The sequence below is a fragment of the Anolis carolinensis genome, chromosome 3 (genome assembly GCF_035594765.1).
Source record: "Anolis carolinensis isolate JA03-04 chromosome 3, rAnoCar3.1.pri, whole genome shotgun sequence".
Classification (NCBI taxonomy): Eukaryota; Metazoa; Chordata; class Lepidosauria; order Squamata; family Dactyloidae; genus Anolis; species Anolis carolinensis.
The window spans coordinates 163,122,235-163,147,983 of record NC_085843.1 but is presented as its reverse complement, the minus strand read 5'-3'; the positions used below and the strand labels follow the sequence as shown (position 1 = coordinate 163,147,983).

General features: G+C 38.7%; 1 protein-coding gene across 3 annotated transcripts in view; it reads left to right on the top strand.

Annotated features, from left to right (window-relative positions):
• Window positions 1–25,749, top strand: part of habp2 (hyaluronan binding protein 2) — a 75,897-nt gene that overhangs the window by 7,097 nt on the left and 43,051 nt on the right. For all 3 annotated transcript variants that reach the window (XM_062975711.1, XM_008114741.3, XM_008114740.3), the window contains exon 2: window positions 21,059–21,098. In XM_062975711.1, the coding sequence (XP_062831781.1) occupies window positions 21,059–21,098 (40 nt within the window). The remainder of the gene's footprint in view (window positions 1–21,058; window positions 21,099–25,749) is intronic.

The window sequence follows — 25,749 nt, the reverse complement described above, 5'->3', positions numbered from 1 at the left end:
CACTGAGAAAGAGCACAACAGAATTTGCAGCAGGATAGCTTTTAATAAAACATGGGTTTTCCGCATAATTAAAGTAATAGGCACTTTTTAGAATAAATCCTAGGGGGCAAAATATTGTGATCACTCCACAGCAATATGTTACAAGCTGACTATACTTTTGGTCATAATGGTTCATACCATAGAAAAGCACTAATGTAATTCTAATAGTCCAAGTTTTAATAGGGTTACATGAAGATGATGCTATATGGAGATATCAGGATGACTTTTTTATTTGTTGGGGGTGGGAGGTAATCTGTACTTTGCATGTCAAGAACTTTATGTGGGGAGCCTCATATCTCTGCCTCTGGCAGAAATTCAAGGTGTCCCAAGGACTTTGACCTTAATTGGGATCCCATGGGAAAAAGCGCTAACACTATGCCCTCCAGCAATCCCCCCCCTTTTTTTTTTTTGCCATAAAGCTCAATTTCAAGATAGTATAGTATCTCCAATTGATCCGGAATTAGCTTATTAGTGTTTAACATGGAGCAATCAGATCATATGACACCAAGGATAGGAACTATGGGTACCTCCAGATATTACTAAACAGCATATCCCAGCATTCCTAGTTCGTATAGCCAAAGGTGAAGAATGTTGAGTGTTGAAGTTCAACAACATCAGCAGAACTATACAATTTCCATCTCTGTTGCCAGTGTGTTTCTAGGTATTGGTTTGATTTCAATGGTTTTTTGTCAGAATATTTCAAGGGACCCCAAAGCACTCCTTACTCCTGTATGTATGCCTGCTGAAGAACCCAGAAATCTGGGGTGACTATCCTGATCCCATTGCCTTTATATAAAGAAGAAGCACAGATGGGTAAAATTCTATGCCATGGCTTTACTTCAAAACATCACTATTATTGCTGATTTAGGCTTCCTGCTAATGGTTATTAGAACATTTGAATATTACAAATTTGTTTTTGATACTGCTCCCTTTAGAAGCTGTTAGCAACATTTGATAATATTTTAATACCAAAAAGGTCATAAGGTTTACACCCTGAATTCAAGTAATAAGGCAAGTCTTAGTAACCAGGTAGAGATGTTGACTTGGGATAATGATACTACATTTAAAGCAGCAATGAGATTCTTCCCTTTGTGTGGTAGACGGATGTACCAAAGAAGGAGTAAAATCTACAATTCTTCTCTTCCTTATCGTAATGGCTTATTTCAAAAGGAATTGTCACTATCATCACTCTGATACCACAGCTGAACTGAGCATTAGGAAAAAGCTGTTACCACATAGTATAACACAGAGGTCCCCAAACTAAGGCCCTGGGGCCGGATGCGGCCCATCGAAGCCATTTATCCGGCCCCCACGGCAGAAGGGCAAAAGGGGGTTGGGCTAAATGACCCAAGGGGTCTCTTCTTCTCTTCCAACCCTTATTATTATTATTATTATTATTATTATTATTATTATTATTATTATTATTATTATTATTTTATGTCACAGCAAACAAGATAGATATGCTGGATTTCGTATCACAAAATCACAAGTCGAACACTTCCCAAGTGTCTAGGACTGTGTGATGTATTTTCGGATGATGCGTGCAGATCCCAGTAGGGTGGCCTTTTGCAGTTGGCAGATCATTATTATTATTATTATTATTATTATTATTATTATTATTATTATCATTGAGGCTGGGTGGTCATCTGTCAGGGGTGCATTGCTTGTGCTTTGGTGCACAAAGGCAGAAGGGAATTGGACTAAATGGCCCAAGGGGCCTCTTCCTCTTTATTATTATTATTATTATTATTATTATTATTATTATTATTATTATTATTAACATTGACGCTGGGTGGCCATCTGTCAGGGGTGCTTTGCTTGTGCTTTTGGTGCACAAAGGCAGAAGGGGATTGGACTCAATGGCTCAAAGGGTCTCTTCCAACCCTCTTTGTTGTTGTTGTTGTTGTTGTTGTTATTGTTGTTATTGTTGTTATTATTATTGCTCGGTGGACAACTATAGTCCGGCCCTCCAACGGTCTGAAGGATCGTGAACCGGCCCCCTGTTAAAAAAGTTTGGGGACCCCTGGTATAACAGCTTAAAGCTACAAAGTGCAACCTAGGCAGATTTGGGCTACCTCTTCTGAATGTGCTTTGTGTGTGTGTGAGATAAGTAGGTAAGGTTACGTCATCTTTTAAAATGTGATAGTTTAATTTGCACTTCTCTAAGTAATACGGAAACTGGATTCTTTAATTTTTGCATTTCTCCAAATGCTATGACATAATTCTCCCATCAAGCATACATAATATTAAGTAAAATTGATCTCTAAAAGAGTATAACATTGATGAAAATGCTTATAAAGCGTGTTGTTGTTGACGCTGTCAAATCATCTACTTATGGTGAACCTATGAATGAGAGGCCTGCAGGTCACCCTGTCATTAACAGTCCTATTCAATTCTTGCAGACTCGGGGATGTGACTTCTTTGACTGAGGACCTCATCACATTGATGGGGTCCCACATTCTGATTCATCAGGCTCCGTGGCAAGTTGGAAGGGCAGTGGAGCAATCCCTGCTTCCTGCCTTGCCACAGTGGTACTTCCCCACCACATGTGGAGAAGCATTACCACGTGGCTTCCCGCACACTAGTCCCATTGTTCCTAATGTAATACGGGGAGGCTCCCGTGTTGCCAGCACAGTGTCATAGGATGCTTTCGCTCAGTTGAGCTACTGAGACTAAAGCATCCTAGGACGCTGAAATTTCCTCATATGATGAAGTCCTGAGTCTCTCAATCGTCTTCTTTTTCTACTGCCTTATACTTTACCAACCATTATTGTTTTTTCTAATGTCATGACTTCTCATGATATGGCATTGTCAGTATAGTGATCCTGGCTTCTAAGGGGAGTTCAGACTTGATTTGCTATTGGACCCATTTAGTTGTTTTTTTTTAGCAGTCCATGGTATGCATAGAATTATCCAGCATTAAGTTTCAAATGTGTTGATCTTCTTCCCATCAACTTTCTTCACTGTCCAGTTTTCACAGTCTTATTGAAATTACAAAATTAATGGCATAGACAATCTTACCATATCTGTAGATTTCAGAATCTTGTTTAGTTCTATCATTGCTGACTCTTTCAAGTCCCAGTCTTCTGATTTCTTGACTGCAATCTCCATTCTGATTAGTGACTGAGCAAAAGTGTAGAAAATCTCAAACTATTTCAATGTCTTCACTATGAATATTTCCACATAGCCCAAACCCATATGAATATTTGGCTGGACTTCAAAGAACATTCACAAGCTGACACTTAAATGGAAAGGATCAAATTTGTGCTTGAAAAAATATAGACTTTACAAAAAGTCATGGAGGCTTTATGTACCAGTGGAACTAAGATGTTTAGCACTTTCCTTCATAGATGGCTTGATCACAGATAATAAGTACTAAATTTGGATTTACTTAGGAGAAGAGTTCCTTAAGGTACATGAACATTTATGTAATAAATTTACTTTTAACATTTGCCATGATCTACCAAACATCTGTTCTGGGCATGCAACAAAATGTCTTCTATTTCTGTTGCACTGTACTATTAACCTCCAGAGGAGAAGAGCAAGTTGCCAATTCAGCACTTGTTCATTGATCAAGGGAACCAGATATGCTCTTTTTACAGGATGGGCCTGGGTCTGCCCGAAGCTACAGGATTGCAAAATGTCTTAGCTAGACGCATTAGCAAATGTTACACTGATCTCTCATAGAGGGGGAAATTTTTTCTGACCCCTGAAGGCAATCAGCATATGCCCTGAAGCATGAGAGTTCCCTTACAGCTAAAAAGTCTTAATGGGTTTCCATCAGCTTTAAGTCGAACAGCATAACCTGCATTCGCAGCACTGATAGCAAAATATTTGATGATGCCAAAAAAAAAAAAACTTTGTGTGCCTTTTAATCCATAAATGAACAGACTTTGCTAAATGTTTTGGAATGAAATCTGTCCTGTGGAGGAGACCAACTACACAGGCTCAACAAAAAAATTGCAATTGCAAAATCTTCACTGTAAAATGAAATAAAATGGTGTCCTTTCAGGATGAGGCAGAATCTCAGGCCTAGCACCACTAATGCTCATAAGATTTACAAAAACTATTTTAAATTTACTTCTTGCTAATATAGCATTATAGGGCTATTATTCCATGTTAACTGCAGTGATAACATCCTACGAAAGCCAGGAATTTGTAGTCTGGGAAAGGCGTTCAAAATTCTCAGCCAGAGAACTCTTGGGCCTCACTAAACTACAAACTTCAGAATTCCACAGGATGTTCCTATGGTAGCTAACGTGGAATAATAGTGTGATAGGCCTGAATGAGCATGAATATCCTCATTATTGCTGCTGCTGCTGCTCATTCATTCGTTTATTCGTCTCCGACTCTTCGTGACCTCATAGACCAGTCCACGCCAGAGCTCCCTGTCGGCCGTCAAGCCAGTCACTTCAAGGATACCGTCCATCCATCTTGCCCTTGGTCGGCCTCTCTTCCTTTTTCCTTCCATTTTCCCTAGCATTGTGATCTTTTCAAAGCTTTCCTGTCTTCTCATGATGTGGCCAAAATACTTCAGCTTTGCCTCTAATATCCTTCCCTTCAGTGAGCAGCCGGGCATTATTTCTTGGAGGATGGACTAGTTGGATCTTCTTGTGGTCCAAGGCACTCTCAGGATTTTCCTCCAGCACCAGAGTTCAAAAGCGTCTATCTTCCTTCGCTCAGCCTTCCTTATGGTCCAGCTCTCGCATCCATAGGTTACTATGGGGAATACCATTGCTTTGACTCTGTGGACATTTGTTATTATTGCACTTCTCTCCATTTATGTAATTGCACCAATTTGCCAATCTGTGGCCCCATGTTCGTTCATACTTCCACATACCCTTGAAAGTCAGCCTTCTCATACTTCTGCTGCTCTGTTGTTGCTACAGTTTCACAGTTCTAGCAGCAGTTCATTTTGTTTAAAGTCAAATACTAGGGGTGTGCAATTTGGGGAAAAACCTGTCCCATGTTTAGTCCCTTTTTGTCTGGGCTCCCATTCTGATTTTTGAGAAATTTCCTAAATTGGGAGGGAAATGCCGTTTCTCGTCTCCGCAGCTAGAAGCTCCATTTTCAGTTTGGGAAAATATGGCCATTGGTTTCAATGAAGGAAATGGCGAGAGTCCCCTTTCTCTGATTTCTGGCTATCAAGACAAAAATGGCCACACTTGGAGGACACCTTCCCCCCTGCAAGACTCCTAAGTTTCAGAATATTTGGATAATCCACTGATTTTAAGGAAATTTTTAAAGGAGAGAAAGATTCAAAGAGGTGAACTAACAAGAAGGGCTGTGGTGGGGGAGACTGCTAGACTGGTGAAGGCACACACAAACCAGAAGATAGGGTTGGGGAGGGTATAGCAAAGACAGAGTCAAATAGGTGAAAGGGGGAGGCTTAGTTAAATATTTTTCAGTCCTTCTTTTATTTTACTACTAATTTTGCTGGGCAGGACTGGCCCACCCACTCCTCCCTAGCAAAATTACTAGTAAAATAAAAGGCCTGAAAGATATTTGACTAAGAAAATTTAATGCAGAAGAAAAAGGAATTTTCAGAAAGCAATCAATTCCCTAAGCATTAAACAGCGGCATGGAGCTAGCACTTCTCTCCCTCTCAAATGCCAGATTTGCAAAAAAACACATGATCTGCTTTCTTTTTCTGATTTGCTCTGGCAAGACTAAAGGGTGAGGGACCTGTGTGCAGCTGCTCTTCTCTCGTGGCAGCTGAATACAGCCGAAGATTGGCTGCCATGTGTATCATTATTGCCTGTCTCTGGCTGCCCCGCCCGCATCATATCCATTTATTCAATTGCCAATTTTAGCCAAATCCTCTGAATCCGGAATGTCAAGCCAATATAGTGCACACCACTATCAAATACTACTGAAATTTTAAAAATTAGGAGTGTGAGAGGAAGAGAATGCCTAATACAATGGATCTCAACCTGGGTTCGCCAGATGTTTTTGTTCTTCAACTCCCAGAAACAGCTGGTAAACTGGCTAGGATATCTGGGAGTTGTAGACCAAAAACATCTGGAGATCCCAGGCTGAGGACCACTGGCCTAATACCACTTCAGTGCCAGCATCTTAAGAACAGATAAGCATCTCGAGCTCTGCGGATTACCTGGGAAGGAATCCCACTGGAGCATTGCAGCACACCAAAATACTTGGGAGTTACTCTGGACCATACTCTGACTTACAAGAAGCACTGTGCAACTATCAAGCAAAAAGTGGGTGCTAGAAATAATATCATACAACAGCTGACACAACCTGGAGATCACAACCAGACACAGTGAAGACATCTGCCCTTGCGCTTTGCTACTCTGCTGCTGAATACGCATGCCCAGTGTGGAATACATCTCACCATGTCAGTGGATATGGCTTTTAATGAGACATGCATTCATTATCACAGGATGTCTATGCCCTACAACATTAGAGAAATTATACTGTTTAGCCGGTATTACACTACCTGATATCAGTCAGGAAGTAGCAGCCAACAATGAAAGGGCCAAGGCATTGACATCTCCGACCCATCCTCTGTTCAGATATTAACCGGCATGCCAATGCCTTAAATTAAGAAATAATTTTCTAAGATCTACAGAGATACTTCCAGGAACACCTCAACATGCAAGAGTTGAAAAGTAACCGGCTAAAACTTGGAACCTCAAACAGTTGCTGATATCAGATGAAAAACTCCCTCCTGAGCACACAGAAGACTGGGTGAATTGAAAGGCGCTGAACAGATTGCACTCTGGTATCACATGATGCAGAGCCAATCTTAAAAAAATGGGTCTACAGTCCACGACATGTCAGTGTGGAGAAGAACAAACCATAGACCACTTACTACAATGCACTCTGTGCCCTGCCACATGCACAATGGAGGACCTACTTACAGCGACATCAGAGGCACTTGTAGTGGCCAGCTTCTGAGCAAAAGAAATTTAGCATAATGCCAAGTTTTTAACTTTGTGTTTTTTTATGCATTGTCATTGTATTCTCAGTTCGTTTCTGGCACAAGAAATAAATAAATAAATAAAATGCCAACATGCCACCACAGAAGTGGAACAGCCCCATCACGCCAGATAAATGAAGGGAATAATATGGGATTTGCAGCTCATCAATAGCAGAGAATGGGCTAAGGACTGGCAGCAGGATGCAGACAGAATCATGCAACAGGAAATATCACCAAAGGTCCCAAATACCAGCCAGGCAAAAGAAAATACTAGCATATTCAGAGAAAATCTAAGAAAAATACCTATGATCAGAGAATCCAGATCATGTTGTGAATTTTGCCTTGGCTATTCTTTCTGTGGAGCAAGAGGAAGCAAAGTGCTTTCTCAGGACATCATGGGAGATGGAAGAGAGAACAGACTAGGGAAGGTTTTGAGTGATGTAGCAAGACTGCTGGCCCCAGTAGACTGGGTGTCCACTGCAGTCAACAAAAACTCGTGCTGGTGTAAAATTCTGTTTTATTTTTATGCTTCTGGTGCCCTCTATGGACCAAGTGGAACTAACTGGAACTCTTTGTCTTTCTATTTTGTTATTATGTTACTAAAACCAGGCCAAAATTGTGATTCTGAAACTATCTATGTTGAGGGTCATTCTGCAGAAAGGGGAAAGCACCAATGCGGTCTCAGGGAGGCAGCGGCTCCTAGCTGCCACCCTCATTTCCCCACTCAGGCATTCAAAAAGGCCAGATATGGTTCCACGGAGAGAGCCAGTCCTTGTTTTAGGTTCTCTGAGGAAGAACTAACCTCTTACCTTTTGCCACTCTACTCAGAGAAGGGGGTGCTTTCTTTTTATAAAAATAAGAATTAGGGTCTAGAACTCACAGTAACCCATGAATAAGTTAACTCTGTGATTTTTGCACTAAAATGTCTATATACATTAGTATATTGGATAAGTGGCAGTTTGTTGACTTGTCTCTTTAGGTCAGATTGTGATCTGAAATCATGGAAGCCCAAATGACCGTGCAGATAGTAGATCAAGAAGGACCTCTGAATATATAAAACAAAATAAATTTATGGCAAGGAATATCCAGTCTTCTATTCAGAACCTCATCAAAATAGTGAAGAGCAGAGACATCACACTGGCAACGAAGGTCCGCATAGTCAAAGCAATGGTATTCCCCATAATAACCTATGGATGCAAGAGCTGGACCATAGGAAAGGCTGAGCAAAGGAAGATAGACGCTTTTGAACTCTGGTGCTGGAGGAAAATCCTGAGAGTGCCTTGGACCGCAAGAAGATCCAACCAGTCCATCCTCCAGGAAATAATGCCCGGCTGCTCACTGGAGGGAAGGATATTGGATGCAAAGATGTATTTTGGCCACATCATGAGGAGACAGGAAAGCTTAGAGAAGATCACGATGCTGGGGGAAATGGAAGGAAAAAGGAAGAGAGGCCGACCAAGGGCAAGATGGATGGACAGTATCCTTGAAGTGACTGGCTTGACCTTGAAGGAACTGGGGGCAGAGACGGCCGACAGGGAGCTCTGACGTGGACTGGTCCATGAGGTCACAAAGAGTCGGAGACGACTAAACGACTGAGCAGAGCAGAGATTCAGAAACTGAGGTGACAGCAGCACATAATCTTGGGAAATGCAGGGAGGGACTATAGGACCACATGAAGGAGTGTTTTATCAGTAGTCAGTGGGATCATTATGGTGATTTCACCACTTGGATTGCTAGTAACAAATAAAGCACACTTTTGTCATAGAAAAACCCACATATATACAGAGAGAGAGTGCCTGCTTTCTACTGCTGCATCACTGCATTTCACATGTTGACTTACAACAAGAAGATAAACACTCTTTTTTCAAGGACATTGTTATTTCTTTATCATTAATCTTAGTTAAATAGTAACAAGGTTAGTTGACTGATATGTGGGAGGGAGCCCACTGCCGGAACAAATGCAAGGTGAAATAATGCTTTGTGAAGACCAAATAGTTAACAAAACTGTAATGATTGCACACACATGTACACATCTGTTTATACACACAGATACACATATATGTAGCCTACCACACAAAACCTTGGAATGATTTCCCAGAAACTGGGCTGAGCTAACCCCCCTATCACCATTACTATAAAATATACAAATTTTAAGTAGTGTGTGTATGTTTGGGGAAGGCGTTATGACCATTTTTGTTTTTGGTGATCAGGATTTTAAAATGCTAAGTTGCCTATGGAGTTTGAATCAGAAAGAATTTTGTCCAGATTGCTACAGAGTAAGTTGGAATAGAAACCATAGAGCCATGCACAGCTCTCCTTTTTATCACCATGACTAGGACTGGTTGTGTCTGAAATGGACAAACATAGCATACTCCTAAATTGTTTGAATTAGGGACGATAGATCCTACCGATTCCCTGTCATTCCTCTTTTTAACTCCTTTTAAAATTACCTACTTTCCCTTTTCCCATTTTTCCCTCTATCCTCAGTTTACTTTCTCTGGTGCAAACTGAGTTTAAAGCGTAAAAGTAGTTTGCACTTGGTTAACTTATTGGAAACTAGGATACATGTGGCCAAGTAATATCTGAGTGGGGTCTAGATGCCGAAGAATACGTAAGCTATAAGTAAGCTGTACTTCACTTTTGTCTCAGCCTATTGGGAAAAGCAAGTGGAAGAGCAGGGAAAACCTTGCTTTTCCCAATAAGGCTGAGACAAAAGTGAAGTGCATGCATCCTCTTGTAGCTTACGTATTCTTTGGCATCTAGAACATACTCAGATGTTACTTGGCCACGTGTATCCTAGTTTCGACTCTGTAAAATGTTGGAGGGTATAATATAGTTGGATTTGTCCCTTGACGGTTCATACTAAGATTGGGAATCTGTGTCCCACATCTGTTGTTGAATTTTATCTCCCATAACTCTCCTCTAAAGGTTTTTCTGGCTAGGGCCAATGGGAGTTGCAGTCCAACATCTGAAAGACTGAAAATTCTCCACACTGATCCTTGTTTCATATTCCAGACTCCTTGTATGACAAGAGATAAGCAGCTATTACTTTTCGTGCCTTTTTTTCCTCATTACATCTCCTTTGCTGCTTGCTGTGTTGTATAGCTGGAGCCATGATTTGTTACAATAGGTTGGGGATGGATAGAATTTCTGAGGAAGCCACACCTGCCTTACCTACTGCTACACTAGGACATTTAATGCTGCGTGCTTGTTCTCCAGGTTTGAATGTAGCCATTCTAGGCATGGGATATTTCTGCAGATCTTCACGTGTTGGGAGAAATGAGTCCATCATAACACTATAGATTTGTAGATTTTCCTTGTGATTTTTGTTTGCAGATATTGAATTGCCGTCTTTTGAATTGTCTCTACTGCTGTGCCTCCAATGAGTGGCCTGACACAAAATACGAGGGTTATCCAGAAAGTAGATTATGTTTTGGAATTAAAAATGAACTAGGTATAGGAGAAAACATTTACCACTTGCAGTTGAAAGCCACACCGAAATACCACTTCTCAACATAGTCGCCATTTAAATCTAGGCACTTATCATAGCGAGGAATGAGCTTGGAAACTCCTCCCCCACCAAACTCTGCCGCTTGCGTCCTCAACCAGCTGGTCTCCCCTTCCCGCAGCTGCGTTGAGGATGCAAGCGGCAGAGTTTGGTAGGGGAGGAATTCTTTGCTATGATAAGTGCCTAGATTTGAACGGCGACTATATTGATAAGTGGTGTTTCGGTGTGGCTTTCAACTGCATATGGTAAATGTTTTCTCCTATACTTTGTTCATTTAATTCCAAAACGTAATCTACTTTCTGGATAACCCTCATATGAAGCAAGTAAAGCCTTCCCTTTTACTTGTTTTCTTACCAAGAACAATTGCTGGAGAACCTTTTGAAAGTGGCAGTTCTATTTGTATGGTGATTTGGTTGAGATGTTAAGAAAATGTATTTATTTATTTTGCATTTCGGGGCATTTTTCAAAAGTTTCACTAAGGGTCTTTTTCACATAGTTTTTTTTTTTTTTTGCAAACATTTTTGCTAAGCAGACAGAAAACATCCAGAATTGTTATTCTTGCATGCAAAAATTAAATTAAAAAGGTTTACAATATCCTCCAAGGTGATCATCTGAAAAAGGATCAGATTACTTCCAAGGAAATGCATTTATCTCTAGTCTGCTGTTTCAACCTGTTTTCCCTCTCCCAAATTTTAGAACTGCTTTGTTGTTGCACAAACAATACGCTGACAGAAGACTATCTATTTGATTATATCCTTGGCAAAGAAGGGTAGTGCAAAACAGTTGTTATTTCTGGTGACTAGTTTTGTATGAACAAAAGCACCTGTAATTTTAAGTAAGTCCAATTCAAAGATGCAATTATATATAATTTTCCTTCAGTGAAAGTGAGTAGGGAAGAGATAGTAATGCTCTCTGAAATTTTTATTGTAAGTGCTTCAGAAAACCTTACTCAAAAATAAATAGGCAGAAACCAAAACAATGTTCCACAGGTTAAACTGGGTAGCTTCTAAACCATTTGACTCTGGTCATGAATAAAGTGGCTGTGTTGGAGTTCTGCATCTTGACTTGGCAGTGGCACACATACTCCTTTTCCGCCTTGTGACCCTGTCCCCTGAATGAGTTAGATGAGTAGTTCTCAACCTCCCTAATGCCACAACCCCTTAATACAGTTCCTGAAGTTGTGGTGACCCCAACTTTAACATTATTTTGTTGCTACTTCATAACGGTAATTTTGCTACTGTCATGAATCATAATATAAATATCTGATATGCAGGATGTATTTTCATTTACTGGAGCAAATTCGGCACAAATACCCGATACACCCAAATGTGAATACTGGTGAGGTTGGGAGGGGATTGATTTTGTCATTTGGGAGTAGTAGTTGCTGGGATTTATATTTAACCTACAAGCAAAGAGCATTCTGAACTCCACAAATGATGGAATTGAACCAAACTTGGCACACAGAGCTCCCATGACCAACAGAAAATACTGGAAAGGTCTGGTGGGCATTGATCTTGAGTTTTGGAGTTGTAGTTCACCTGTGCACTGTGGACTCCAAACAATGATGGATGTGGACCAAACTTGGCATGAATACTCAATGTACCCAAATTTGAACACTGGTGGAGTTTGGGGTAAGTAGACCTTGACATTGGAGAGTTGTAGTTGCTGGGATTTATAGTTAATCTACAATCAATAAACCCCTTGAACCCCACCAACAATAGAATTGAGCCAAACTTCCCACACAAAATCCCCATAACCAACATAAAATACTGGAGGGATTTGGGTTCCTAAGACCATCAGAAATTTGTGTTTTCTGATGGTCTTTGGCGACCCCCCCACCCCCGGAAGGGCTCCCAACCCCCAGGTAGAGAAACGCTGAGTTAGATAAAAGCACTGTCTCCCTTTCCAGTCCCCTCCAGCATAAGCCCATTATATAGCATTCGGCAACTTGATAGCATTGAGGTCCTCTGTGAGCCTATTTTTGACCGTCTTTCAATAACAAGACCATGGAATACCATCTAGACCACATTGTTGGATAAGTAGATATGATGACCAGGAAAGCTTGAGAATTTCATATAGGCTGCATTTTTATAAACAAAACTAAAGTTTCACATGATTAACATCTCCCAAATGAATATGCAAACTGGAAATGCTGTTATCCTTCTGGTTTTTTCCAGATCTTTTCAGCAACAATCATAACAAAAGCCCATGAAAATATGTATTGATGTTTAAAGTCCATTTTAAAATGTTGATGTTCAAATTGAAACAGAAGTTCAAGTATTTTTCTTTAAAATAAAATCACATCGATTTATTTGATTGTTTTATTTCTATATTTATTTATCTTCCGCTTTATTTCTCCTGCAGGAAACTCAAAGCGGCTTAACATAAAAGCATCAGCATACAATTTAAAACTGATGCAAAAATGGAATTACTAAAATAGACTTGTGAAATGTGTGTGAAGCTGAAGTGGACTTCAAATGCATTGATCCATCCTTTCATAGTTACAGAATTTTTGCCCTTTGTTTTTCCCTCATTTGTTTTGAAAAGTAATTTTACTACCAAGATTTTTGAGAACTTGCTGTGTTTTGTCTCTGGGGTGCTTCCAAATGAAATGCCCGTACTAGGGAACTTCCTTTGTACTCCTTCAAAGTATTTTGATGTTTAGGTTAAACGTGCAAAGGAATCAGGACTAGGTTATCAATTGGTTTGGTTGGTGCAAACATAGAAGAATTCTCTCTGTTTAAGAACTCAGCACTGAATGGTAAATACGTAGTTTGCTTCCTTTCCTTCCCCACTAATGCCCTGAATGTCTTGAGGTTTCTATTATCATCAACATTTTGTGTGATATTTGAATAACCGAATTGTAATGCATGTGATCAAGCTGTCAGTCTCACTGAAGTTATGAGTATCAAAGCAGGCTTATATATTAAGATTTTGTGCTGCTGTATTTTGTCTTTTATTCATTCGTTGCATGATATAATGTCTTTGCCATTACTCCAGGAACATGTGCAGAAAAAGGGCTCTAATTCTGGAACATCTAACTGCCTCAGTGTGGACTTCAGGAGATGCATCTCTCCCTAGATCATTTTCATTTACTTGCTCTTCTTTGCAGGCTCACATTCTGAGGTTGATATGTTTGGGTCACATACCTTCCGGCATTTCACCAGGAGATATATGACCAAATAACATTACCTTACAATCATGATGGCAAATGAGGAAGAACATGCAAGCAAAGACAGGCTTACTGTAGTTTGCTTTTGCCTGAGCCTACTGGGAAGAGCAAGGAGCCCCAGGTGGCGCAGAGGGTTAAACTGCTGAGCTGTTGAACTTGATGACATAACGGTTGGTGATTCGAATCTGGGGAGAGTGGGGTGAGCACCCGCTGTTAGCCCCAGCTACTGCCAACCTAGCCGTTCAAAAACATGCAAATGTGAGTAGATCAATAGGTATTGCTCTGGCGGGAAAGTAATGGCACTCCATGCAGTCATGCTGGCCACATGACCTTGGAGGTATCTATGGACAATGCCAGCTCTTTGACTTAGAAATGGCGATGAGCACCAAACCCCAGAGTTGGACACAACTAGACTTAATTCGCTAACGTTACAAGCTGGGTCAATACAGGGAACGCCGTAGATGTAGCATAGCTGGATTTCAATAAGGCCTTTGACAAAGTCCCCCATGACCTTCTGGCAAACAAACTAGTCAGCTAGACAAAACTATGGTTCGATGGATCTGTAATTGGCTAAGCGAACAAACCCAAAGGTTGCTCACCAATGCATCTTCTTCAACTTGGAAAGAAGTGACAAGTGGAGTGCCACAGGGTTCCATCCTGGGCCTGGTTCTGTTCAACATCTTTATTAACAACTTAGACAAAGGGTTAGAAGGCATGATCATCAAGTTTGCAGATGACACCAAACTGGGAGGGATAGCTAACACTCCAGAAGACAGGAGCAGCATTCAAAACGATCTTAACAGATTAGAGAGATGGGCTGAAACTAACAAAATGAAGTTCAACAGGGACAAATGCAAGATACTCCACTTAGGCAGAAAAAATGGAATGCAAAGATACAGAATGGGGGACGCCTGGCTCAACAGCAGTACGCGTGAAAAAGATCTTGGGAGTCCTTGTGGACAAGAAGTTAAACATGAGCCAACAATGTGATGCAGCCGCTAAAAAAGCCAATGGGATTTTGGTCTGCATCAATAAGAGTATAGTGTCTAGATCCAGGGAAGTCATGCTCCCCCTCTATTCTGCCTTGGTCAGACCACACCTGGAATATTGTGTCCAATTCTGGGCACCGCAGTTGAAGGGAGATGTTGACAAGCTATGAGGAGCAGCTTAAAAAGCTGGGCATGTTTAGCCTACAGAAGAGAAGGCTGAGAGGAGACATGATAGCCATGTATAAATATGTGAGGGGAAATCATAGGGAGGAGGGAGCAAGCTAGTTCTCTGCTGTCCTGGAGACTAGGATGCGGAACAATGGCTTTAAACTACAGGAAAGGAGATTTCACCTGGACATCAGGAAGAACTTCCTCACTGTGAGAGCTGTTTGGCAGTTTTCCAGGCTGTATGGCCATGTTCTAGAAGTATTCTCTCCTGACGTTTCACCCACATCTATGGCAGGCATCCTCAGAGGTTGTGAGGTATGGAGAAACTCAGTAAGGAAGGTTTATATACATCTGTGGGAAGTCCTGGGTGAGGGAAGAACTCTTGTCAGTTGGAGGCCAGCGTGAATGTTGCAATTAATCACCCTAATTTGCATTGAATGGCTTCATATACTGGCTACTTTCTGCCTGGGGGCATCCTTTGTTAGCTGCCCCTAGTTCCCATGTCTCTTCCAGGTTTGTTTTTTTTTGGGGGGGGGGGGGAGGGAGTAGAACTCTGACATCATCATGTGAACTTAATATGATTTTAAGTTGTAACATTTTTAAGTAGAACCACTTGTCCTATTTAATTTAATTATCTCCACTGTAAACATGTTCAGCACCGTTACACAAACCCATTAAGAACAGTTTTTTCTGTTCTAAGTTAAGTATGTTTGTTTTTCATATTTTGGAAAGTAATATATTATGCTACATTTCCTCCAACTTCAAAATAAAAAAATTAGTCTGCTTCTTTTACAGAAGCAACACATTAAATATTATAATATATAGATAATGTGAAGTATCTATCCTGTTGGAGAGTAGAAACTGGTTTTGTCAAATTAGTGCCAGGGCCTTTTCCATTTCCTTTGAAAGACAAGCCCTCCCTCTTCTGGCTATATAGAATATAACAAGCCAGAAGATAGCAAAAAATGACATGTTTCTCAAACTTTAAAGGAAAGAACATACAGTATTACTTTAAATCTTTTTTTTAGCTGTGCAGTAGCTTACAATTTTTTAGTGTCTATTCATGTTGATGTGTTGAATTTATATGTTAACAGTAGCAATAACTGGGAAAATTATGTGGCAATATATTCTAGATGGGAAGGTAACAGAAAGAACACAGAATTATGAAGAACACAAAGCGACTTCCTTTGAATAGATAACAATAGCAATATTGTCTGCACCGGGCTGTGGCACAGCTGGCTAGTAACCAGCTGCAATAAATCACTACTGACCGAGAGGACATGAGTTTGAAGCCCAGGTCAGAGTAAGCCCCCGACCATTAAATAGCCCAGCTTGCTGTTTACCTAAGCAGCCCGAAATACAGTTGCATTTGTCAACTAGGAAATTTAGGTACGCTTTATGCAGGAGTCTAATTTAACTAATTTACAACACCATAAAACTGCCAGCAGCACGTGGAAAGGAATGAGGAAGTACAACACTCGGTGTGACTTGTGGATGATGAAGCAACAGCCCCCCCTGTGGCCAGAATTGAGCATACCCTCATGAAGCTGGAAATGTTAAAATTGCCTCTGTGTATGTCTATACTGTATGTTGTTTGTCTGATGGCATTGAATCTTTGCCATATATATGTTCATTGTAATCCGCTGTGAGTCCCCTTCGGGGTGAGAAGGGCGGAATATAAATACTGTAAATAAATAGATAAATAATTGTCTTGATGCAAAACTAGAATGAGATCTGCAACAAAAAAAAAAATGTTATGAGTGCTTCTGCTCAGATTTTCAATAACGTCATCTTCTATTCCCATGTTTCCCCTCCATTTTCCTCTACTCAGAATATAGCCAGCCAGAATTTAGTTTCACTGAGTACAGAGTTATCTATAAGCAGATTTTGACATTCATCCTCTTCTCCACTTTTTCTTTAAATAATAATAGAGTTTTACTTATCCAATACTCGCTTATCCAACGTTCTGGATTATCTAATGCATTTTTGTAGTCAATGTTTTCAATATATCATGATGTTTTGGTGCTTAATTTGTAAAATCATAACCTAACTTGATGCTTAATAGGCTTTTCCTTAATCTCTCCTTATTATCCAACATATTCGCTTATCCAACGTTCTGCCGGCCCGTTTACGTTGGATAAGCGAGACTCTACTGTAATAATAATAATAATAATAATAATAATAATAATAATAATAATAATAATAATAATCTCTATTTATAGACCACCCTATCTCCCCGAAGGGACTCAGGGTGGTTTCCAAACATATGGCAACCATTCAATGCCCAAAGAAAACCATACAAAACAGTTTACATCAAGACAAAGCACATTAGACAATATAAACAACCTAACTGTAACTTGATAAACAAAATGATGGCCAACAAAATAAAAACTAAAAATGGAAAAAGAAATAAAATTAAAACAAAACATTATGAAATACAAAAACCCTGATAAAACACATCAAAAATAATACCTATATTATATATTCGATGTTCCAGTATATATATATATATCACTGAGAACATCGAAACTTCATCAGGCGAGGTTCAGGAGTCCTATGGTCAGGAGAACTAAAAAAAACCAAATCAACTATAAAAGACCTGGGCAAGGGGTAGTGCAAACATCATATCAGAGGGCAGGTGAAGTGGGTGAGGACCAGAACAGATTTCTATCTGGCGATTAGGGAGTGGGCCTAGGGATTAATCCTTCTCAAAGGCTTGTTGGAACATCCAAGTTTTCAGTAGTTTTACCGTAGTTCAATAATGCAGTGGTGTCACTAGGCTGGTGCAGTGGATGCAAAGTAAACAGCACTGAGTGATACCATCAGAGGAGATGACACCAAAGGAACTGTCTATAAAACGTGTGCAATATTTCAGAAGAAATGTATTGTTTAAAAAATATCTCTGTAGCTTACTCAACATACATGTCTTATACCAATATATCTACAAAGCTAAAAGTCTCTTCCTATTTACTTTTTGACCTTCTACTGTACATACACTCCAGTTGGTGCTGTCATTATCACCCAATTACAATGACACTTTAATTGATGGAGTTTCTTTGCATATGCATTGGTGTTTTCCTTGCTGCTGTTTTTATAGTCACCGATTTTGTAAAGGTTTCTGGTATTTTAACTACAATATTGTGGTATAATCTGCTACGGAGAGTCATCCATGGGGTTACACCTGAGTTACTGCATTCGGTTAGACCAACCCTCGTGACATCACTGCAGTAATGGGGTTTTCCAAGCTTGTTGGCTTATTTTCTTTCTTTCTTTTTAGTGGAAAGAGTCCTAAAATCCCTTAAAAGGCTTCAAATTACTATGAGGAAAACATTATTGAAGATCAAACCCAAGAATATTTACAAAATCATATTTCTCAGATGAGGGCCTTCTCAGTAGTGGCCCCATGACTCTGGAATGCCCTATTCAGGAAAATTAGATAAGCATCCATCCTCATGGCATTTAGGAGGGACTTGAAGATCTGGTTATTTAAACAGGATTTTGGCAGTGATTGGTCAATCTCTAAGATATAGATTTACCTCGATTGGGGTAGCAAGACCCTTTTTAGCTCCTAGGAATGACTGTATTTTTAATCTAATGTTCATAATAATTTTATTGTTAATTTTTGTTATTTGTTTGTTTCTGTATTATATTGATTGGATGTGTTAATAATTATTTATTCCATTTTATATATTTTACTGTATTGCACTTTATTGTATTATTTATGTTGTAAGCCGCCTCAAGTCCCCTGGGGAGAGGAGGTAGGATATAAATAAACTTTGTTGTTATTATTATTATTATTATTGACACAACGACATAGTATGACACAGCAAACAAGATAGATCTGCTGGATTTTGTATCACAAAATCACAAGTCGAACACTTCCCAAGCGTCTAGGACTGTGCAATGTATTTTCGGATGATGCGTGCAGATCCCAGTAGAGTGGCCTTTTGCAGCTGGCAGATTGTAATTTTGTCAATGTCTATTGTTTCCAAATGTTGGCTGAGATCTTTTGGCACGGCACCCAGTGTGCCCATCACCACCGAGACCACCTGTACTGGTTTCTGCCAGAGTCTTTGAAGTTCCATCTTGAGGTCCTGATAGCGGCTGAGTTTTTCCTGTTGTTTTTCATCATTTCGACTGTCACCTGGTATGGCGACATCAATAATCTAAACCTTTTTCTTTTCCACAACTGTGATGTCTGGTGTGTTGTGTTCCAGAACTTTGTCAGTCTGGATTCGGAAGTCCCACAGTATCTTTGCGTATTCATTTTCCACTACCTTTGCAGGTTTGTGATCCCACCAGTTCTTTACTGCTGGGAGGTGGTACTTGTGGCATAAATTCCAATGAATCATTTGGGCCACATAGTTGTGCCTCTGTTTGTAGTCAGTCTGTGCAATTTTATTATTATTATTATTATTATTATTATTATTATTATTGGCCCCTTGCTACACTTCGGGGGTGGGGCTTGCCAAGCTCCATGACATAATGCTATCTTGGCCCCACCCCATTGATCTATGAAGTGATGAGGAAGCGTCCCAAGATACTTCCTCGCCAACAACACAAGTTAAGTAATGTTTTGGGTAGCTCCCCTTTTCCCCATCTGATGCCAATTCTCCTTGTCCCATTCCCTCCTTGTAATGTGGGAACGAGAGAGGGTGTGTGGGGTGCTGGCAAAATGGAACAAGATGGTGAGGGTGTGGGGCTCATCTGTATGATGAGGTTCCTGGTCTAATTGTATGGTAGAGCAATTTCAAATAACACTTTGGATTATTAAAATTTGTCTGCCTAAGCATCTTCTTTAAAATCTTGGTGAAATCCAGCAGGCACTCTTTAAGATAGGAAGACAGAGAGATCTGGGGTTTTATCTCTTTTATATAATATTATCCAAATTATCCACAGATATAAACAACATGTGGACTTTACCCTTGAGTTGGACTTTTAGAATATTGGCATACAGTAGAGTCTCACTTATCCAACAATCGCTTATCCAATGCATTTTTGTCGTCAATGTTTTCAAAACATCGTGATATTTTGGTGCTAAATTCGTAAATACAGTAATTACAACATAACATTACTGCATATCAAACTACTTTTTCTGTCAAATTTGTTGTATAACATGATGTTTTGGTGCTTAATTTGTAAAATCATTACCTAATTTGATGTTTAATAGGCTTTTCCTTAATCCCTTCTTATTATCCAACTTATTCACTTATCCAACGTTCTGCCGGCCCGTTTATGTTGGATAAGTGAGACTCTACCGTACCTCCAAACGTCCCAATCTGGCAAAAACAATTCTATTAATCTTCTATTGTTTCCCCTTTTTAGCTGGTTTTAAAATGTCATAGTTTTCCTCCATCCACCTACTTTTTCCCTTTGTTCTTAGCATACTTCAGTTGGTTCAAACTGAGTTCAAAGTAACTTACACTCAGTTAACTCAGTGGGAACAGAGAAGAGGTGGAATCTTGCCCCTTCTCAGGCAAAGTTAAATGGCTGCAGTTTCTCCTAGCTGGTATGTTCTTCCTTATTTATAATTGTTTTACCATGTTGACCGCACTCTGATACTGCTTGGCCACATGTCTAAAATGTTGAATATTATGTAGTGCTACCTCTTTTTAATAAAGAGAATAGGGATAACCACAGAATTACATGCAACAAAGCCTCTTAGATGCAGCATCAAAGTTGTGCACACAGTACTTTCTCCATTTTTTAATCATGTCAGAAGCAACTTGAGAACATACTGCAAGTCGCGTCTGGTGCGAGAGAATTGGCTGTCTACAGAGACGCTGCCCAAAGGATACCCGGAGGAGTTACCATCCTGCTGGGAGGCTTCTCTCATGTCCCCACATAAAGAATAGGAAGAAACTAGGAACTTTGTTAAATGTTAATAGGATTCCCAAGAAGGAATGAATAACATTCTAGAGAACTAGGAATAATACTGAAAATCTCATAATATGTGCAACAACAGCTCTCCATGATGACAAAATATCTGTTTATTTGTGAACTGTTTGAAAAGGATATGAGGTGGAAAACTGTATAAATATTGCTTCAAATTAATGTGCAACTATCTTCTTAAAATGGAATATATTATGATTTACACCTTTCAAATACATTTGCTTAATGACATTTTGCATAATTCAAAACTGATTTTCAAAATTAAAATGCTTCTCCAAAATGCTACCTAGACAGCTCCTTAATCTGATTTATTTAACATTCATATAACTCCATTTTGTTTCTTCATGCAGTTTTGTGGCATCTTGTCATCATGGCTGGAACACCTAACTGGTAAGTAATATATCTTATTTTCTTCATAACAAATGCTTCATAATATGTACAGTACACTGTTTTTAGGGAAGCTACATAACTGAAAACAAAGGTTAAGTATAGGATGTATTTTAAATAAAATTAAATACTTATTACATTCATTACATACTTATTACACTCATTCAGTACTCATTACTGTCCAGACTATTGGTTGCTGATGATGCTGTTTTTATGTTATTGTCTTGTTGTAATGTTGTTTGATTTTATTGAGATATGTTTTAATCTATGTTTGGCTTTAATCTCTGTTGGATCAGGCTTGTCCTCATGTAAGCCTCCCCGAGTCCCTTCGGGGAGATGGAAGCTGGATATAAAAATAAAATTATATTATTATTATTATTATTATTATTATTATTATTATTATTATTATTATTATTAAATTGAGTAGTGTACACTACTAAAACTGCAGCCTCATATTCACATACCAGGAAGTAACTCACATTGATTACTGTGGCAATTGCTTCTGTTCTAAGCATAGAATAAAATTAGAAATTCTGCATTTTTCTTATAGTAATGTGATAACTGATAACAAATCCATTAATTGGAGATAAAACATTTGTTATTTGTCATAAGAAGAATGTCTTTCCATAATTACATTCAAATGGATTTTAAAGTAATTTTTAAAATATATTGCATTTTAAATATTATTGCATTCATTGGTCAATACAGGTTGAGTCTCCATTATTGGAAATATTCCAAAAACAGAAGCTTTTCTTGCTAGCCATCCAGTTCTACCTTTGGGGGAAAGGGGCTAGTCACATGATGGGTTTTTCTTCAAGGACATCTGATGGTGGAAAAGAAAGAGGGAATAATTCCATTTACACAAAGCCTCTGTAAAATCAGAGATTGCAAATTCTTCTCTAGTTGTCAGTACTGGATGTGTGACTAGCCTGCTTTTGTCTCCCTTTCTTTATTCACTATGTGTTTGTAAATACATCATGTTTCAAAAACAAAAACAAAAACAAGAAATCAAATCCAAGAAACTTCTGGTCCCAAACATTTCGGACAGGGGAGATTCAACCTGTAAATGCAAGCATGTAATAGTTCTTGCTTTGTAAATTAAGCTTATAGAAATGCTTTGTTTATGGAAAGAGATATTTCAAGATTATGTTACACTATGTATTCTTATTTCTTGGTTTTGAATTTCTGTTTGAGAAGTAAAAACTTATATAAAATGTGAAATGCTAGAATCTTTTAGGTGTTACTGAACAATGTTAGAAGCTGTTAAGTAATTTTTTAAAAGATGTATCGCAGCATTTGTTTATTTCTTACTAAGTGTATTATACCTTTGTTTTGGTGTGCTTGTATTACTGTTCTATGTTGAATTGCATCCTTGTAAATTTGTACTGGGCTTTAAAACATGTCATTAAGTTTAGAAAGCATGTTCACCTTAAAGCTTCCTTTTCTTCATCTTTTAACATTCATGGAACCAATTGAGGCAATCGTGTCCTAACTCATCAATCAAAAAATCTGATTACTGAAACTGCTGCTCCACATTATTGACTCTGATCCAGCATTTCCTCAGTCAGCAATAGTGCTATCTGGAGGTGAGGGGATGTTAAATTTTTCTGATTCTCTCCTTCCCTTGTAATTATAGAGCCAGTTCTTATACTGTTCTAAAGGATTTCACAATCTTTCAGAGCAGATTTGCAGGGGAATAAGAGAAAATAGGGAGAGGAAAGAATCCACAGAGATTGCTGAATCATACTGGCTAAAGGATTCTGGAAATTGATAATTTCTTACTTGTTCACTTGTTACTGTAACCCCAATAGAAACCATTATTATTATTATTATTATTATTATTATTATTATTATTATTATTATTATTATTACTATTATTATGTTTATTTATAACCCGCTCCATCAGGAGACTCAAAGCGGCTAACATTAAAAGCATCAGAATGCAATTTAAAATATACAAATACTAGCTGTGCCCGGCCACGCGTTGCTGTGGCAAAGTGGTGGTGGTATTGGTTAAAAATTGTTGTGTTATTTTTATTTGACTTTATTTGCATTTTTATTAATTTTATTGTAAGTTATATTTTTATTTGTTATATTTTATTATTTTCTTGTATTATTTTTAGTTATTTTCTGTTGTTATAGTATTTTATTGTATTAATTTTTTTAGTGTTTTTTATTATTTTTATTGGGTTGCTAGGAGACCAAGTTGGAGGAGCTTATCCTTCTAACTGGCAGCAATTGGATAAAAGCAATTATTCCTCTCTCTCTAATTAGGACTTTATTTTTCTTTTCTTTTTGTTGTATCAACCTAGAGGCGTGGATGATGGGTTGTGTTGTCACATTTCGAGGTTGGAGGGCCTTTGGTTTGTTGTTTTGTGGGTCACCATGATGCCATCACTCTTTTATATATATAGATTAAAACAGTGTTAAATATCATTAGAATTAAAAACAATTCAGATTAAATCCATAAAAACATATAAAACCACTGTAGCCCCTAACATGATCTTAAACACCTTCATCTTTAAAAGCCTGTCTGAATAAAAAAGCTTTTTTTAAAAAAAATTTATTAAGGTTTTTTCTTATACATGAATAAAATAAGAGAGAGGGTATGGAAAGATATGGGAAATCAGGGATGTGGAAAGAGATGTAAGGGGAAAGGCAAGGAAAGAAATAGAGGGATAAAAAAGGATTGATGGGAAGGGGATGGGGCTCAACTAAGAGATCCCCTATGTGGCTTCCGATCTTCTTCTTCGTGTTTATATTTCTTCGTTTAATTCTTCTCCTCCCCCCCCCCCCCCTTCTGCTTCTCCTCTTCTTTTCAGTATTCCGGATGATAATTCTTTGTCAAGTGGAGTAATCTTTTAAAGAAAGTTTCATCCTAAGTTATCATTTTAATATTATTTTGAATAAAATAGTCTCTTACTGGGTCCCAGTCCGTTTCTCTTCTTGTTGGATTCTGACCTCTTGATAACAGTGTTGTTAATTTATCCATATTTCTTATTTCTAGGATCTTTACTTCCCATTGCTGTATTGTTGGGATTTCTTTCATTCTTCAATATCTTGCAAACACTATTCTTACCTCAGTGATTAAATAGTTTAGAAGGGATTCTTGATTTTGATCTAATTTATTGTTTGTTATTCCCAGCAAATAAGTTTTGGTAACATTGCATACTTTAATTTCAATATTTTTTGAATTTCTTTATGAATTGCTTTCCAATAGTCTTTAGTTTGTTTGCATTGCCACCACATGTGGTAAAAAGAGCCTTCTTGAATTCTACATTTCCAACATTTAGTTTGTACATCCTTATAATAGTTTCCTAATTTTTCTGGTGTCATATACCAGCAATATATCATTTTAATCCAGTTTTCTTTAAGGTCGTATGAATATATTTGTTTTAATTTTTTGTTCCAAATATCTTTCCATTCCTCTATTCTTGTGGATCTTCCAATATTTGCAGCCCATTTTACTACGCATTCTTTAATCAATTCAGTTTCATTATTCCATTCCAACAATTTTTTTATTAATTTTAGTTATTCCTTTCTTCTCTGATATAAGTATTCTTTCCATAAAAGTATCTTTGTCCATGAAACCAGATTCTTTGTCTTTCCTAAAATGATCTTTTAGTTGTCTGTAGTGTAACCAAGATATGTTTCTGTAAAGTTCTTTAATCTCTTCATGGGTTTTCAGCTCAAGTGAATAAAAAAGGTTTTAGCCTGCCGTTGAAAAGATAGAGGGCAGGGGGCCATTCTCGCTTCCCTGGGCAGGGAATTCCAGAATCGAGGGGCAGCCACCAAGAAGGCCATCTCTCTTGTTCCCAGCAACAAAGAGATTTTCTTACAAGAAGTATCTGTCAGTCCTCCTCTTTGCAGATGCAACCATTCATTGGAACTCCTGCTGACTGCTGTTAGGGAGGGACAAATCTCTCTCTCCGCAACCCTGATTGGTGCTTTTTGATGCTGATGCATTTGGGGAAACATAGTTTAGGTCAGGGCCTTTTGAATTTTTTTAGCATAGGGCTCCTCCCTTCCCAAACTTTCCCAAAGTTCTGTACTGTTCCTAACAAACACTGCTCTCTCTCTCTCTCTTTCCCTACTCCTAATGCTAAGACTTCATTAATTTAGAGAAAAGGGAAGGCAAAGACACTAAAGCAGCCTTTTTGGCTTTGCTTTGCTTTCTTGCACTGAAAGGAAAACTGGCTTTGGGAACTTTCCGAGATTTACAAAATTAAAACGAAAAAGTATGGGGTAAGTTTTGATTCTTAAATTTTCAGCTCCGGCCATGCCCACGTTTCAGATATTGCCTCTTAAGTACAAAACTTAAACACCCCCCCCCCCCGAAATTTTTCAGGTTATAAAAAAAATCTGGTTTACTCATGAATTTTAACTGGTTAACCAAATCCCCATGCTAAGTCTATGAGACACAAAACATTAAGAGTCCCTCCAGGCACTATCTCAAGCAGATATTGACAGGTTTGTAGCAGGGAGGGGTGTGTGCTAGGGGTTCAAACCCCCCCCCCCCCGAAATTTTCAAAACCCCTTCCGAAATTTTTTTCTGGCTACGGCCCTGCCTCTATTATGTAGCAGGGGTAAAGGCAGAACCACAGAATGGATGAATGAATGAATTTTATTGTGACAGTCACAGACCAGGAGTAGA